This window comes from Heloderma suspectum, chromosome 3 (assembly GCF_057233095.1).
Source record: "Heloderma suspectum isolate Gila_16-S chromosome 3, 16-S_ref, whole genome shotgun sequence".
NCBI lineage: Eukaryota > Metazoa > Chordata > Lepidosauria > Squamata > Helodermatidae > Heloderma > Heloderma suspectum.
Window position 1 is genome coordinate 130,715,006 of NC_139460.1, and position 16,100 is coordinate 130,731,105.

General features: G+C 45.5%; 1 protein-coding gene across 2 annotated transcripts in view; it reads left to right on the forward strand.

Moving 5' to 3' along the window:
• Window positions 1-11,624: 11,624 nt before the first annotated feature.
• The window catches only part of GAS6 (growth arrest specific 6), a 59,380-nt gene continuing 54,904 nt past the window's right edge, over window positions 11,625-16,100 (forward strand). The window contains exons 1-2 of one of the 2 annotated variants that reach the window (XM_084844551.1): window positions 11,625-12,840; window positions 13,759-13,931. In XM_084844551.1, coding sequence (XP_084700677.1) covers window positions 12,771-12,840; window positions 13,759-13,931 — 243 coding nt within the window. In that variant the 5' untranslated portion in view covers window positions 11,625-12,770. Of the gene's footprint in view, window positions 12,841-13,353; window positions 13,420-13,758; window positions 13,932-16,100 lie in introns of those variants that run through there. The other variant, XM_084844552.1, reaches the window with a different exon arrangement.

A 16,100-nucleotide genomic window follows, 5' to 3' on the forward strand; every position in this document is an offset into this window, starting at 1 on the left:
CATATTTGCTCCAACAGCCCAGGCCTGTACAGGTAATTTCCTGCTATGCTTTGGAATTGATGCTCTGTTTAAAACTGATGGGATCATATAGATGAGTAATTCAAACAACAGGTCTGCACACATTTACAGTTTAGGGAAGAGAGTCACTTGCTGGGGAGGACATCACAGCATGGGATGTTATAATGTGTGAGAGAGCCGTGAGGAAGAAGATGGGGTGGGGTGGGAAGGCCTGCATTGGCACACAGCAAATGTGTTGCATGTTTATAGCCCTGATTCAGGGCTGGCATCAAGGCTGCCAAAAGCCTACACACCAAGAGGGTTGCACGGAAAAGAGTCTGCCGCACGTGCTCCTCCTCTTCACCATGGCAACCTGCTTGTTCACCTGCTCCTTGCCCAGACAACGTTGGTGTTGAGAAGGAGGAGCAGTAAACGTTTCCGCAGACTGGCTCTCTGTCTGTCCAGCAAGCAAGCAAGCAGTAGCAATGATGAGAAAGAGGATGAGAACCAAGAGCAGCTGCTGACAGCAGTGGTGAGAAGGTAGACGCACCGAGGGAGGAGGCCCACTGAGAGTCACTTGCCCAAGGGCCCTCAAAAGCCTGGAGCCGGCACTGCCCTGATATCTTGACACAGACACAGCTGCTTGGATGCATGGATACGTGTTAGGACTAGAACTGCAAGCTCACCATGGGAAAGTTTTTGGATGGGTGGCATAGAAATCTCTAAAATAAAATGAAAGAAATAAACCCCACTGCTCTGTATACCACATGGTGATCCACAAGGCCTACTGGTTAGAGCCCTTTCCTAGGCAGTAAAACAGTGGTGCAGAATCTCAGGCTTGGGAGCCACATCCAGCCCTCCTGGGGTCCCTAATACAGCCCTCCAAGGTTTCCCCAGATGGCCACACCTTTTCCCCCCAACCACTGATTATTTGGTGGTTTCCTGGCTTTTGTGCATTTTTTCCCCCATTCTAAAAGGTTGAAATGCCTCTCCTAAGGCTTAGTAAAATAGGACAGCAAGATTGTTAATGGGGACTGGCCAACAAGATCACATTATGCCAGTACTTTTCCAGATGCACTGGCTGCCAGTCCATTTTGGGGCCCAATTCAAAGTGTTGGTATTAACATTCAAAGCCCTTACGGCTTGAGACCAGGTTATCTGAAGGATCGCCTCTTCCCATATGTGCCTGCCCCGACCCTAAGATCATCCTCAGCAGTCCTTCTCCATGAGCCCCTGCCAAAGGAAGTGAGGTGGGTGGTGGCTACCAGGAAGAGGGCCTTTCCCGCTGTCGCACGCCAACTGTGGAATGAGCTCCCTAGAGAGGTTCACCTAGCACCTATGTTGCACTCCTTCTGGCGCCCGGTGTAGGCCTTTTTATTCTCCCAGTATTTTAGCATTTTAACTTCCTAGTCTTTTAGGTTTGGTGTTTTAAATCTGTATTTTAAATCTCTGCATTGCTGCTAGGTTTTATTCTGGTTGTACTGTTATATTCTGGTTTTAAGCGTTCATATTTTATATTGTTTTATGCTGCACTTCGTGGTTTTAATTTTTGTGAACTGCCCAGGGAGCTTCGGCTATTGGGTGGTATAGAAATGAAATGAAGGAATAGTTACTGGCTGTAAGATATGCTGGAATCATTGGTATTTGGGGTCCCACTCATTTGCCTTTACCTTTGGCCTCTCTCACCATTGGAATGTGGCCTCCAAGAGCTTATCCAAAATGGAACTTGGCTCTTGGGCTGAAAGAGGTTCAACACCCCTGTAGTAACAGCAGGGCAGGTTCAAGACATTTTGCTGCCTGAGGACAAGACCAAGATAGTGCCCCCTCCTATTCCATGTTCAAAAGTTGACTGGGCTGGCAGTTGAATCTTTCTTCAACACTGGTGATGGGACAGTACCCTCCACCACATCTGAAGGCACCAGGCTTACTTAGGGGACACAGGACAGGGTGCTCAGCACACAGCTCTCTCCTCCAACACCTTGCTGCCGCCTCCCAGCATCTGCTGCCTGAGGCAACCACCTCACTCTGCCTAATATTAGGGCTGGCCCTGAGTAACAGGATCCTGGTTACTAGAGTGACTTCATCCACCCAGGCCAGCCAATGACTCTCCTCACTCAGAAGAGCTATCAAAGATTCCTTTTCAGGCTGGGATTTTGCTGGGCAATTATAGTCTTTACTAGCTCTGACTTGTTCTTCTCCTTGGCTTGTCCTTCTGGCTCTGATCCCCAGCTCCTGATCAATGGCTACCTATGGATCAAAGCTGACAGGTAGGTATTAATTCATTGGTAGTGAAGAAAATAATCCTCTATTATTATTACTTATTATACAACTACAACATGGTTCAGTGTTTAGCTGTGTAGAGAATATATTTCAAGAATATTATTCCAAGAACAGTTCAAAAAATGTCTCTCCAGAATGTACATGGAGTATTAGGAGGGTTTTTCTCTCTGAGTTCTTATTAACACATGCTATAAAAGGAAACTACATAGAATCATGGAGTAGTAGGGTTGGAAGGGGCCTACAAGGCCATCAAGTCCAACCCCCTGCTCATCTCAATAACCATCATTGTAGAATATCAACTATAGTAAAGGAAGGGCAAGTTGCAAGATACTTAAGTTCTATGTAGTAGAAGAATGTGAGAACTGATGGCATCAGACAACAGAGGCCTCTATAACTTGTCACCCACCAAGCCAAGCAGGGCCTGACAACCACTCGTTCTGTTTTTGCTGTCCGAAATAGGTAGCAAGGACAGAAAGTTGACTGAGCACCTAAAAGGCCACCACACATGTTCAGCTTGTAGATTCCAAGCTGTGCAGGCTTAAAGTAACCTCTTCTGAAAATGTGATTCTCAGAAATCTGTGTAACTTCCAAAAGTGAAACTTACATCTGTACTGTCAATTAAATGAACGAAATGCCACAAATCTAAGTGGCACATCTATATGCTCAGCAGAAGACCAAACCTGGCAAGCCATGGTACATGTGCTATCTCCCATCTGAAAAGCAAAAGGCCTGGGAAGCACAACCACACAGGTGCCTTATCTTTAACTTGTACATTCCTTGGCAGTCAAGTGTAATCTTGTACAGAAAGTGAACATGAATTACTACTGTGGCAGTAGGTATTTGGAAATTATTTCTTTTGTTTATTAAACATTGTGGATCTCAAAAGGCAGGCAGAATTGTCTTTTAAACCGTAACAAATTCCTTTTGAGAGACAATGACATTCATGTGGAATTTCTCCAAAGATATATGATGACATTATAAAGAAATCTATTTCTCATTGGGAAGGACAATAAGTGAAGCTGGAGAAAAGGTTGAAGCATTGTCTGACATACTGGCTACTCTTGATTAAAAAAAACACACCCATTAGTAATATGAAATGCATACAATAGGAGAGGTTTACTACAGCTTAAGAAGAAGATGAAGAGCTTTTTGTAAACAAGGCATTTACTGATTTCTTGCTCACAGTTGTTTTAGGGATTCTTCAGATGTGAAACTGGAGGATCGCAACATCTATTTTTAAGAGCACTTTCCATGTTTTTTTTTTAGAGCAGGGAAAATAGGGTGTGGGCTTTTCTACATGAGGCTGTTAATCTGCTGCATCTACTTTTGATTTCGTTGCAGAATTAAGATCTGAGCACTACACAAGGAGCATTTTCTTTCCTGCTTTCCCGCTATATAAGCTCTAGGTGGCACAGTGATATAGCAGAGTAGCAGAAACACATAAGAGTGCAAATACGCTTTATTTTGCCATCAATAATAACTCATTTTCCCTGCTCTAAACTGCCCCCCTCATAAACTGTGAGTAGGGAATGGTGAGTGTACAACAAATGCCTTGTGTAGAAAAGCTCTATTATTTTTGAAAGTATGGATCACTGGTATCTGGTGTGGAAAGTCTCCACACCAGCACCCCATTGTCTCAGGGGCTGCTAGCACTTGCCATTCAGTGCCACTGATCTACATTGTAGCTGCTGGGGAGGGAAGTGTTAACCCTCCTCTCCCCAAAATTGTTACCTCCCCTCAAAAAAACCACCCTTCCCCTGCTGCAATCAAGACTGCAGTCAGACTGGCTGATTGTAGTGGGGGGGGGCTGTGTGTGTGTGTGTGTGTGTGTGTGTGTGTAGGGCAGGAAATCATGTTGTGGGGTTACATGCCAGCAGTAAGCTGGTTCCACCCGCTGCAGGCATGTGGCCCTTGGAACATGCTTCCCTGGAATGAAAAAGGTTCCCAAACCCTGATCTACACTGAACTCTGTAGTGAAGAAGTGGCAAGGGAAGGAAGTGCATGACCAGTGCCAGCTCCAGGTTTGGGGGCAAGACACCCTCAGTAGGCCCTCTCCCTCTGTGATTCCAGCATCGCACTATTCACCACCATCACTGTCACTGGCATTGCTACCGCTTGCTTGGCAGACAGAGAGCCAGTGAGCACGTAGGCAGGGGCATCTGCTGCTCCTCCTTCTCACCACCACCGCTGTCCGGGCCAGAGTGAGAGGAAGGTAAACGAACAAGTTGCAATGGGGAAGAGGAGGAGCAACTCCAGGGGCTCTTGTCAGTGGGCCCCTGCTGGGATTTGCGCCCTCAGCAGGTGCCCCACCACGCCTATCCTTAACACCAGCCCCATGCATAACCATTCCCATGCCATCCATGGTCCCCTAAAACTCTCCCTAGCAGTATTTACTCCCCTCACCCCCCCAAAAAAGTGTTCTGGACCTGTGTTCAGGGGAAGGTTTCTGAGAAGGGAAAGGTTAACACTGCTTTGTACAGTGCCCCCTTCCAACAGCATTCTGCAATGGAGAAAAGGGGATCAGGTGATGAGCACAGCATAAAAGGCAGTTTGCCCCCAAGAGGCAGGGCTTCCCTGTCATAGGTGCAAGTGCCAAGTAGACCCACATGCCTCTTTGTAGAAATTAACCACTAGAGACGTGGCCCTTAGGACTGAGGTTAGTGCTCCTACCTGATGGGAATAGAAAGAACGTAAAACAAAACAAAAACTCCTCAGCTGGCAGTGTTAATTCCTCATTCCTGTCATGAGGAAGTGGGAGTATATCCAATAAAACTTAGTAATTCTTCTTTCTGTTGAAGCAACTTTAAAGGATCCCTATCCATCAAAGAATCCACTGGAAGGTAGGAGGAATAACTAACAACAGCTCATGAAGCAGAATCTTGTATATGAAAGCATATGCCATGATCATTTTTTTTTAATCTTTAAGGTGTTACAAGACATAACAAGAATTGGATGCAAAAATGACAAAATATCAACTAGGATTGCATTGGCCAAATAGAAAAGTTTTTTTTAAAAAACCATGAGATACCATGTTAACTGATGCTGATTTAATTAAACACCTCAATTAGGATTGCTAAAACACCCATAGCATTCTGCTAGGAGGCACAGTGAGCTGAGAACAGATCTACTCCAGTAGTCTTTCTTACGTTAGCTACTTTTGTTGTTGTTTTCGTTCTCCAGCTGTAATTGCTCCTGATGGAGTTCCTCTCTATTTACATTGGTTCCTTCCTTCCTGTACTCTGTGCTCAGAAAAACATGATATATGAGAGAAACCAGTGACTCTGATGCTTGCAGTTGTCTACCTTAGTTCCTTAAAGGATGCTGTAATACCAGTGGGTCCTCCAGGGGCAGCTAAACTGAAGTTACATTGAACCACCACTGGGAAAATACAAACCCTGCCATCATTCTATAGATGGGTCAGCTCCAGGTTTCAAGGAGTTCTTAGCAAAGTGCCCTCTGATGGGGATCTTCCTACATCAGAGGGTCCATAGGCTTATATGACAGTGGCACCTGGGCAACACTGGCCATCTCTTGAGTACCCAGCAGCTGACTCGACTACCCATGCAGGGGTCTTCTTGTCTGAGGAATTTCCCACAATGCCTCTGATGTAGCATCACTCTGAAAGCATTGTGGAAGACTGAAATGGCAGCTCTCTAAGACGCAGCCACTGGCTACTCATTGGAGCACCAGGAAGGAAAGAAGGGCCAAGACAGATGGATTCTGTCGGGGCACTAGGCCTTGGCAAATGCCCCAGCGTGCCACCATGCTCACATGATAGCTACCTCAGTCAGTAGCAATAAAACAGAGTAGAGCGTCATTGTGAGTCAGAGATTCTCCTACCGGAACACAAACTCCTGCATGTGAAAGAAGCTGCATAAAGATGGTATTATGACCTCGTGGCAAAGGTACCAATGAGCTAGTTTAGGGGAGCTCTTTTGGAAGTCCTCTTAGTTTTAAAAGGGGTGTGCTATGTGGGATGGGATGGGGAACTGTTCTTCAAGATATAAGAACATAAGAGCCCTGTTGGATCAGACTAAGGGTCCATCTAGTCCATCACTCTGTTCACACAGTGGCCAACCTGCTGCCCACAGGAAATCCACAAGCAGGACATGAGTGCAACAGCACCCTCCCACTCATGTTCCCCAGCAACTGGTGTACGGAGGCATACTGCCTCTGATACTAGAGATAGCATATAGCCATCATGACTACTAGCCATTGATAGCCTTATCCTCCATGAATTTGTCTACGCTACTTTTAAAGCCATCCAAATTGGTGGCCATCACTACATCTTGTAACATTTGGGAAATAATACATTTCCCAAGCCCAACTCCCAATACAATTAGTTTGTTCTTTGGAACCCAGCCATTTTCTCTAGTGACATCCGAACTTCATTCTAAATAGGAAAAGCTTGAGAGTTGTTGTTTTTTTTTAACCTGTTTATTTTAAAGATTCCTGCCCCCCATGTATGTTTATAACAATGACAAGGCAATAACCTATATGTTACTGTCTGCTTCCATTTTGCAGATACGAGGTGGAGAAGACCACAAACATAAATCTTATAGGATCTGGGCACTGTGTGCTTACAGTACGTATCACAGCAACACTTGCATTTGGCAGGTGTGGACAAATAAATAGAACCATCTTTGATGTCTATACAATTACCCACTGATATTACAAAATAAATATCACAATATATAATAGTGCTCAATCTTGCCTGCCTTCTGCACATTTTTTCTTTGAGTCTATGTATTTGAGAAAGGGGAAGCATTCCACACAAACCCCCAAATCCTTAAAATTTGTGTGAAGAAAGAGATCATAAAAGCACCATTTTATTTCTACATCTCTCACCTTTCTAGCAGTGCTATCCTCCTGTACATGACTACTGAGAAGTAAATCCCATTACGTTCAGTGGTGCTTACTCCTATAGGATTGCAGTCTCAATTCCTCACTTAGAAAGGTTTTCTCATGCCCTCTAACTGAACCTTAAATTAATCTTACCTGTGACTGCAAGGTAAGGTAATGCAATGGATGAGGTTTCATTGCAAGAGGTATGCTATAAATCATCTAATTTGCTCTGTTTTTAGCTGAACAAATTACTCACTATAAAAACAACAACATACGTGCTGGTAAGGTCACTTAAGGAAAACTGAACAAAAAGGGTTTACTCAGCCAACATTCCACTTTGTTCAATTTGTTCGAAGCACATATTTTATTACTGCAGAAAAGCAAAAGGCCCAATTGCCTTTTGAACCTGGTGTAACAATTTCACAATGTTTCTTGTAAAAGTCCTTGTTCAACAAGGATAAAAGCCATGTGCTATTCTCCTTTCCATTTGTAACTGATAGCAAATATAATTTTTGCTGATAAGCACCATACTGTGCTTGTATGAGAACCCAAAATATTAACAAACTGAAAACAATATCAGCAAGCATGTAATACATAGCTTCTATTGTCATCCCCACCCATTAATTGTTTTATAGAAACAAAAAACAAGCATTTATTATCTACCACCACCCCGCGGAATGGAGCAGGGTCATGGCGGGACTTGCCACGGAATGGAGCTGGCCGGGGCCAGTGAGAATTCCGAGGGGAAGGGGCGGATCGCCTCCCCCCTGCGGACCGGTTCCTAACAGGCCACAGACTGGTACTGGTCCACAGCCCAGGGGTTGGGGACCCCTGCTTTACATGACACCCGCCGTGACCCTGCTGTGACCCTCCAAGGTGTCTCCTGCACTAAATGCCCTTTGTTCCATTTTTAAATAGATCACAAATAATGAGCTATCAAATGACCCCACTTGTGTTCCGCTTGAGTTTCCTCCGTGAAAAGAGGAAAAGTGGCACGTAGAGGAGTGAGATCAATGGAAGATATGGAAGATTCAGATGGCGGGGGGGAGGAAGCACATGTAAAGGGAGTCAGTTGTGATCCTGCATTTAAAAAGGAAGCAGAAAGCCCCATTTTAAATGCAGGATTTTAGGCTGGTGTAGAGATGCCTTTAATATTAGGTAGAGTGAAGACGTTGCCTCAGGTGGCAATGGTGGGAGGCGGCAGCAATGTGTTGGAGGAAAGATCTGTGTGCCATACAGCTTGCTCTGTGCCCCCTAAGTTAGCTTGCTGCCTTCAGGTGCAGTGGAGGATGCTGCCCCATCAGTGCTGAGGGCAGATTCATCTGCCAGTCCAGTTGGGTTTTGTACATGGGATGGGAGGGTGCGCCATCTTGTTCTTTCCACCAGGAAAAATAATATATTGGGCCAGCCCTGACCATCAGAGTAGAGGGAGGACCAGAGATACAGATAAGTTAGTGATAACCAGCCACAATCAAGCCACGATTTCAGTTCCTGTTTTGTTCTTTAACTTTAATTTAAAGTAACCAACCACTGTTCCTTGAGTTCCTTGAAACCATAGTGTTTCCTGACTCATGTTAAAAACAAATATTTATGGGACATGGTGTACAGTCCAATGTGAAAAACTTCCTTCACAATCAGTGTTTACAAAAGACTAATAACAGTATCTGAAATGCAGGTGTTCCTAACAAAAGTAGACATTCCCCATTCTGTATTGCCCAGGAAGTATGATATTTGTGTGAAGAATGTTCCTTACCATGCAGAAATAACACTTTGCAGAAGAGAAAATCAGTACTTTCAGAGCACAATCCTATGCAGGTTTAGATAGAAAAAGCCCTACAACTCCCAGCATTCCCCAGCCAGCATGGGGAATGCTGGGAGTTGTAGGACTTTTTCTGTCTAAGCCTGCATAGAATTGCACTCTTGATCCTTAACGCTTTGGTCCTGATGCAGACAACATGCAGCCAGTCAGGACTAAGGCATTATTCATAATTCTCTCTTGCTGCACGGTTGTCAGCACTGGTAGCTATTGCAGCACTCGCTGTTCACTTGTGAAGGGAAGGGGGTGTCTGGATACACCCCTCTCACCTCTCATTAGAACTGATTTGCATAGCATCTATGCCAGATGTTGCTGGACTCCAATTTCCATCAACTACCGCCATCATGACCAGTGGTCAGGGATTACGGGCATTGTAGACGAACCACTAGAGGTGGTTCATCCTTGCTGAATGGAAGGGAAGCTCAGCATGAGGGAACAGCTGTATTTTCTTGGCATTGGGAGTGTAACCAAAAACACTATTGACACCAGCCAAACTTTTGGCATTTGACTTTGAGAAGTGGATTACACTTGCAATGTGTCATTGTCCCACATTACTCCCATGTAATTGTGCTTAGAATCATAATAGGATATACATTTTTCAGATGTAATTAAGTTCAGGTGAAGTAAGGCCAGAAGAACTATTTCTGGGGCTTTCAAGAGCCCTTCAGAATAGTCTCCTTCCAGTGCTGTAATCATCTCCTGAATTGGGTGCTCTCCTAGCTGATTTTAAAAGCTATTTTCATATGTCAAATACCTCCAATTAAAGGAAATCACACTGAGAATTAACTAAAGCACACACTGTGGGGACAAAACAGTTCAGCATTTCCTGTCTTTGAAAACCATGCTCCATTTCCTGGCACCTGGGTGGGAAATGCAATTAGAAAACTAAAGCTGCGAGTTTCAGACTGGAATGTTTCTAAAGCATATTTTGACACATTCCCAGACTATACTGTATCTGGGTTAAAAAAAGAAGCCCCAAACCTTTATTTTTTAGTTTTACAGAACTCTCAAATTACCCAATTTGCAGTTACTGTAAGTACTTCAAATATTTTTCTGCTGCTTAAAAATAATTTTCCTTGTGAAATCAGTTGCCTGCCAACAATGATATGTACTGATGCTTATTGAGTTGCTTTCTGACTGACCAAGTACAAGCATGGCTCACCTACAGATATTTATTTTAATGAACTGTGGTGTAAAGGAGCACTGTCTGAACCATTCTCAAAGAGACATGCAGTCCAACCTGTACTTGGAAGGAGGTCCCACTGGGCTGGTTCGCATGATTGCAGTGAGGGAAATAAGCCACAGTGGCTTATTTCCCTGCTGTGCATGTTGGTTGCATCTTGCATGCCAGCTGGATTCCCCTAATTCCCCTTGCTGGCACAGCTTGCCATGACGTCCGAACCTGGGAGGCTTAGCTTGTTTGGGAGGGGGAGCAGCAACCCTTGAACAGTCCAACAACAGCCCATGGGTTTGCTGCCCTCTCAAACAAGCCATGCCACCCGGGTTTGGACAGCGGCAAGCAGGGATAATTAGGGAAATCCGGCCTGCATGCAACTGCCATGCATGGTGGGGTTAACAAGCCACCATGCCTTGTTCAGCATACCGTGAACTGGGTCACTGAGTTCATGGTACCAAAGTAAGTATCCATAGATACATCTAGGGCATCTCTACACCAGCCTAAAGTCCTGCATTTAAAATGGGGCTTTCTGCTTCCCTTTTAAATGCAGGATCACAACAGACTCCCTTTTTCACATGCTTCCTTTTCCCCCTCCCCCTCCCTGTATCTGAGTCTTCCATTATCTTTCATTGATCTCATCCCTCTTCTTGCTGCTTTTACTCTTTTCACGGAGGAAACTGCAGTGGGCCAAAAAAAAAAAAAGGTCCCTCCACTCCATATGCAAGTCAAACTCCATTGTTGATGTCCCCCACCCTAAGGCCATTTCCCCAATATTGTGAAAAATAGTGTTTTTGTCTTTACTAAAACAAATTAAAAAGCTGCATCAAGTAAACTGCATGCTAGGTTAAATAATGTGCTCTTTCCAGTTTCTATACCTTCTTAAACACATTCAGAAGTGATGCTTGCCAGATTATAAGAGGCTCTTCTTTAATAACTTACATAAAAGAAACCCATGTAAGTATTTGTTGGCATAGCAGGTTTTAACAATGAATGCTATACAAGTGATCATCAAGCACCATCGAAGTGCTATACCAGTGATAAAATAACAACTTTCACATGAGATTTTGTGAACAGCCATCATATCCATTACAGGAGCACCTCAAACATGTTCAAATGGCGCACATGGAGGGCCAGTCCGACCATTAGGCAGGGTGAAGTGGCCTCCTCAGATGGAGGAGGCTGGAGGCAGTGGCCAGCTGTTAGAAGACAGAGCTGTGAGTGCCACGTGGCCTGACCTGCACCCCATAAGTTGGTCTACTGCCCTCAGGTGTAGTAAGATGCAACTGCCAGTCTGCTCCACTTCAGTATCCAGAATATGGGGGGTTGGAATCTTGTCCCTAGCCCCAGGCAACGAAATGTCTTGGGCTGGCCCTGCACACATCCCCTGGGAAGCGATGGCCAACTGCAGATTCTCAGAATAAAAGTGTGCAATCTATGTATGTATGGTATATGTGACTATTGCATATGCATGTATGTTTTTTCATTTCATGTTTCTGTTTTTTTATGTTCATGTTTCATGTTTTTCTCCCCTCTTGCACAAGAGCAGGGATTCCACAATTGGGCACAGCTTCCCACCAGTACATATACGCCAATGGCATTTGCTTATGTGTGGTAGGTCAGCATATGTGCAATAATACACACATGAGTAAATGTTGTTTCTTGCATCGAATTGCAATCCATAGGAATTCTGGTCATGTCTGAAGTAAGCATCGTAGGAAGCTGGTCTACCTTGCACAGTACCATTGACATCGGCCTGGTTCACACAACACGCCAAGCCAGAGTACGGGTTGAGTCTGGGTTGTCATTGAACCATGGGTTGCTGTTGAATCATGCATTGTTGTGTGAACCCAGCTGAGCTAACAAACCATGGTTTGTTAACCATGAACAACCCACAGTTCACAACCCAACAACAAACCATGGGTTCTCTTCATGGGTTGTTTGTGGCTAACAAACCATGGTTTATTAGCGCATCTGGGTTCACACAACCCACAATTCAGCAACAACCGAGACTCAACCTGGCTTGTTGCAACCTGGTACTCTGGCTTGTTGCATTGCGTCATCCCAAACTGGCGGCAGTGGCTCTCCAGACTTTTGAGGCAGTTTTCATTTCTCGCCCTTTCCGAAGATACAAGGGATTGCACCTGGGGCCTTCTGCATGCAGAGCAGGAGCTCTACTTCAAGCCCTGGCCTCTTCCGTCAAAAACAAACAAGCGAGCACCTGACGGCCGGAGGGCAAGCATTTGCATACCCTCTAATAAACAGCGCCATGACTTTGTAGGAATCCGGGGCGCCCACGACAGAGCCATCGGCTTAGGCACCGGAGGGCAAGGGTTTTGGCGGGTCCCTCGGTTCTGCCTGTGAACGTGTTTCCCTAGGCAGGGCCTGCCTGCCGGTCCCGTTCTCTCCCCAGCCTGCCGCGAGCAGCTCCCCGTCGCCGAGGGCGCGGGAGGCGCGCGAGGTGTGTCCCTTTCTCGCTGCAAGCCCGAGTGCGAACTTTCTCGATTGATTGGCTCAAATGCACAAGCGACTCCCCCGCGGGGCTCGGCGGCGCTCTCGCCGCTGCCTCCCACAGTAGCTAGCTGCGCGCCCTCCTCCTGCACCAGACCGCCCTGCTCCGCTCGGCCAGTCAGAGGGCGCAGCCCCAGCCGCCGCATCATGCCGCAGCCGCCGGCTCCAGCTGCGGCCGCCCTCTTGCTAGTCCTGTTGGCTACAGACTCCTCTCAGAGTGAGTAGCGGTACTTCGAGGGGCTGCCCTTCGCTCGCCGGGGAAGAAAGTGCCTCTCCCCCGCCATTCCGGTGTCTCCTTGCGGAGAAATGCCACTTCCCCTTCTTCTCCCCGCTTCCCTTCCATTATTAATATATCTATTGTATAGAGATCCCGCGAGCCATGCAGCGTCTGCGTCTCTCCTGGGCTGGGGAAGGAGTCCATATTATATATCCCCCCTTTTGCGCTCGCTACCCCTTTCCCTCAAGGTCAGGACACCCCGAAAGCCTCTCGCACAGCAGAAGCGGGTTGAGACCCCCGGGCCAGCCCCCCGTCCTCCCCCGGTGAAGAACCTACCTCGTGTGTGTGTGTGTGTGTGTAAGTGAGAGAGAGAGAGAAGGATGTTTGCTTCTCGCCACCCCATCACTTTTTGAGCCGTCCCGCTCCTACTGGGCTTCGGGGGTCGACTTTCCATTTTGCCGAAAAAGGGTGGGGTGACGCGCGCGCTCTCGGGCATTGTTCTTGTCTGTGCGAGGAAGAGCGAGCGCGCGAGCGAGCGCAGAGGGGACGGGGCGCAAGGATGTCATTGTTTACGGCTCGGTGAGGTGAACTGCTGTGGCGGCGCCGCCCTGGGCAGTGGCATTGTTTGGGTTTCTCGAGGCAAGAGAGGGGTGCTGGGAGAGCCAGTGACTTAGACGGAGCCCTGGGGCGGAGGGTTGAGGGGACGGGGGAAGCCCCATCAGGACTTAGACGTACAGGGAAGTTCCTGACAGTTCCTCGGCTTTGGATATTATGGCGCGTGCTTGACTTTGCTGGGGAGGTGCGCGACAGGGTCCCTTTTCTCTCTCCCCCCCACCTCTCTTTGTTCCTGTGTCGAGCTGGGGGTGTTCCATACTAATCGCCTCTCCCCCCCCGCCCCCGCTTCCTTTGGGGCCCCAGCTATGCTGCTCCACAGAGCCCGAGAGGACGCTTCGCAGTTCCTTCGGCAGAGACACCGCCGAGCCTACCAAATATTCGAAGAGACCAAGCAAGGCCATCTGGAGCGAGAATGTGTAGAGGAGCTCTGCAACAAGGAAGAAGCCCGGGAGGTGTTTGAGAACGACCCTGAGACGGTGAGAGAGAGAGAAGGGAAAGAAGTGCTGCGTGATCAGATTTATTTAAAAAACAAAACCAGGGTTAAGTCCTGCAGCAGGAATGGGAATGAGGGCGCCAGCTGCTTGCACAGCTGGGGAAGTTGTTTGGAGGAGGAGCCTTTGGATAAATAACTAAAAACCACGCAGGGTAACGAGCACTTCACTTAACAAGATGGTGTTTGGATTGCCAGGAAAAGAAAGCAAGAGTAGTGAAACGGAAGGAGGGTGTTTGTATTGGACCGAATTGGCATTAATCTACATGGGACTCCTGGTTTTTTTTAGTATCTCTGTTTTAAGGACAAATTAAATCCTAGTGCAATCAGAATGTAGTTACTGGAGTATGGAGTAAGGAAAGGGGGGGTAGTGTGATTTGTACTTATGAGGATCCCATTGGAGGAATCTTGTTTTTCCGCTTCTCTGTTCCACCTCCCTCCCCCATGTAGCTTAGATACTTAAAATACTTGCAAGTTTAAAGATTTTGCTGAAGAAATCTTTTACAAATAAACATTTCTAAATCTTCTCGTTTAAATGAGTAACCAGTATCTCACATTGGATTGGGAGATTTTACTAACTTTCTGAATCAGTACTTGCTTATGTTGGTAGGTAAATGTAAGCAGTCATTAATTGCTTGTAGGTAGAATCAGTCTGATTATTTAAAAAGAAATATCCTGCCTAGAGAGAGAATGACATGCTTATAAATCTACAGCTGTTTAGTGCCAAAACTGTCAATAGCATAGAAGGCATTTTAAATAAATGCATTTTAAATGGTTCATTAAGTAAGTTTGTATTAGGCTTCTAATAGTATTCAGATTGTGTAGTAGTTTTGCAAAGATACAGTTATATTTGAATGGTTGTTTAAATATGGTTTCTTATTTTCATGCATCTTTTGGATGTGCTTTTCTGGACAGGCTGCTTTATTGTAGGGATTATGTAGCATTAGTTTAGGAATACATTTCCTGGAGAAGACATTGACTGGTAATTTTGCACAGACCTCTGCATTCCAGTTAATGATTTGGTTGGGGGCGGGGAGAGTTATGTAGGTCAAAAGTACTGGGGATGGGAGGGACTTGGCTCTTTTCTCTTACAGGAGTTAATATATTTTTTTTATTTAAAGCAAAACATGTCTTGACATGTATACTCTTAATGGGCTCATAGCATCATCACAGCACACAGAATAGTTGCAAAAAATAGTAAAAAAAAAAAAGAAGAGGCAAATAAATTCTGTTTGTGATACTTTCAACTTTTGGCACCAGGCTGGAGGTAAAGTCAAGGTTTTGTTTGGTTAGAGCAAAATGGATAGGCATATTTTATTATTTCTATTGTATGTAGTTAAGACTTTATAAATTGGGAGGTATTACATAGCAGATTCATTAACAGTTGTATTCTCATCGTGAAATCCAAGTTTACAAGGTTGCTGCAGTAATTCATAGCAGGGTATTTAGTGATGATGATAATAAAAGCTCCAAATCTGAACTTCCCTGGGGGTGAAAAAGGTAATCTGAAGTCACCAGAGTTTTATTTATTGGATTTTTAGTCAGGAAGGTTGCTGTAAATTAGTAAACATACTCCCACACAAGCTGGGTTTGTTAGCGAGGTCTGTTGTAAACTGATTTTTCAACAGCCTTGACATCACTGTGGTGTTCCATTACAAAAGGGGATGCTACATTTATCAAAATAAGTACAATGGAAGTGTTTGATTTTGCAGTGCCAGTTGTTTGACTTGCATCGCATGCCATTTTACTTTCATTTTCTTCTTAACTCCCCTCTTCTGATTTTAAACGAATCTTGATGAAATTGTACTGCCTTTCAAATATAGTAATATAATGAGCTTCAAGAGAGAATAATGGAGCTTTGGTGTTCAGCAATCAGTATATTAAATGTGGGTCCGATATAATGCCTTGTGTGAACCAGAGATACCCATGATTCAAATGTCACCCCAGACATGCTCGGGGGTGGGCAACTTCCGGCCCTCCAGATGTTTTGGCCTACAATTCCCATCAGCCCTAGCCAGCAAAGTTAATGGCGAGGAATCATGGGAATTTTAAGCCAAAACAGATGGAGGGCTGCAAGTTGCCCACTCCTGCACTAGGCACGTCACTCTTGCTCTCAGCCCCCGTCTGTGCAATAGGTAATAATAAAAACCTCTTT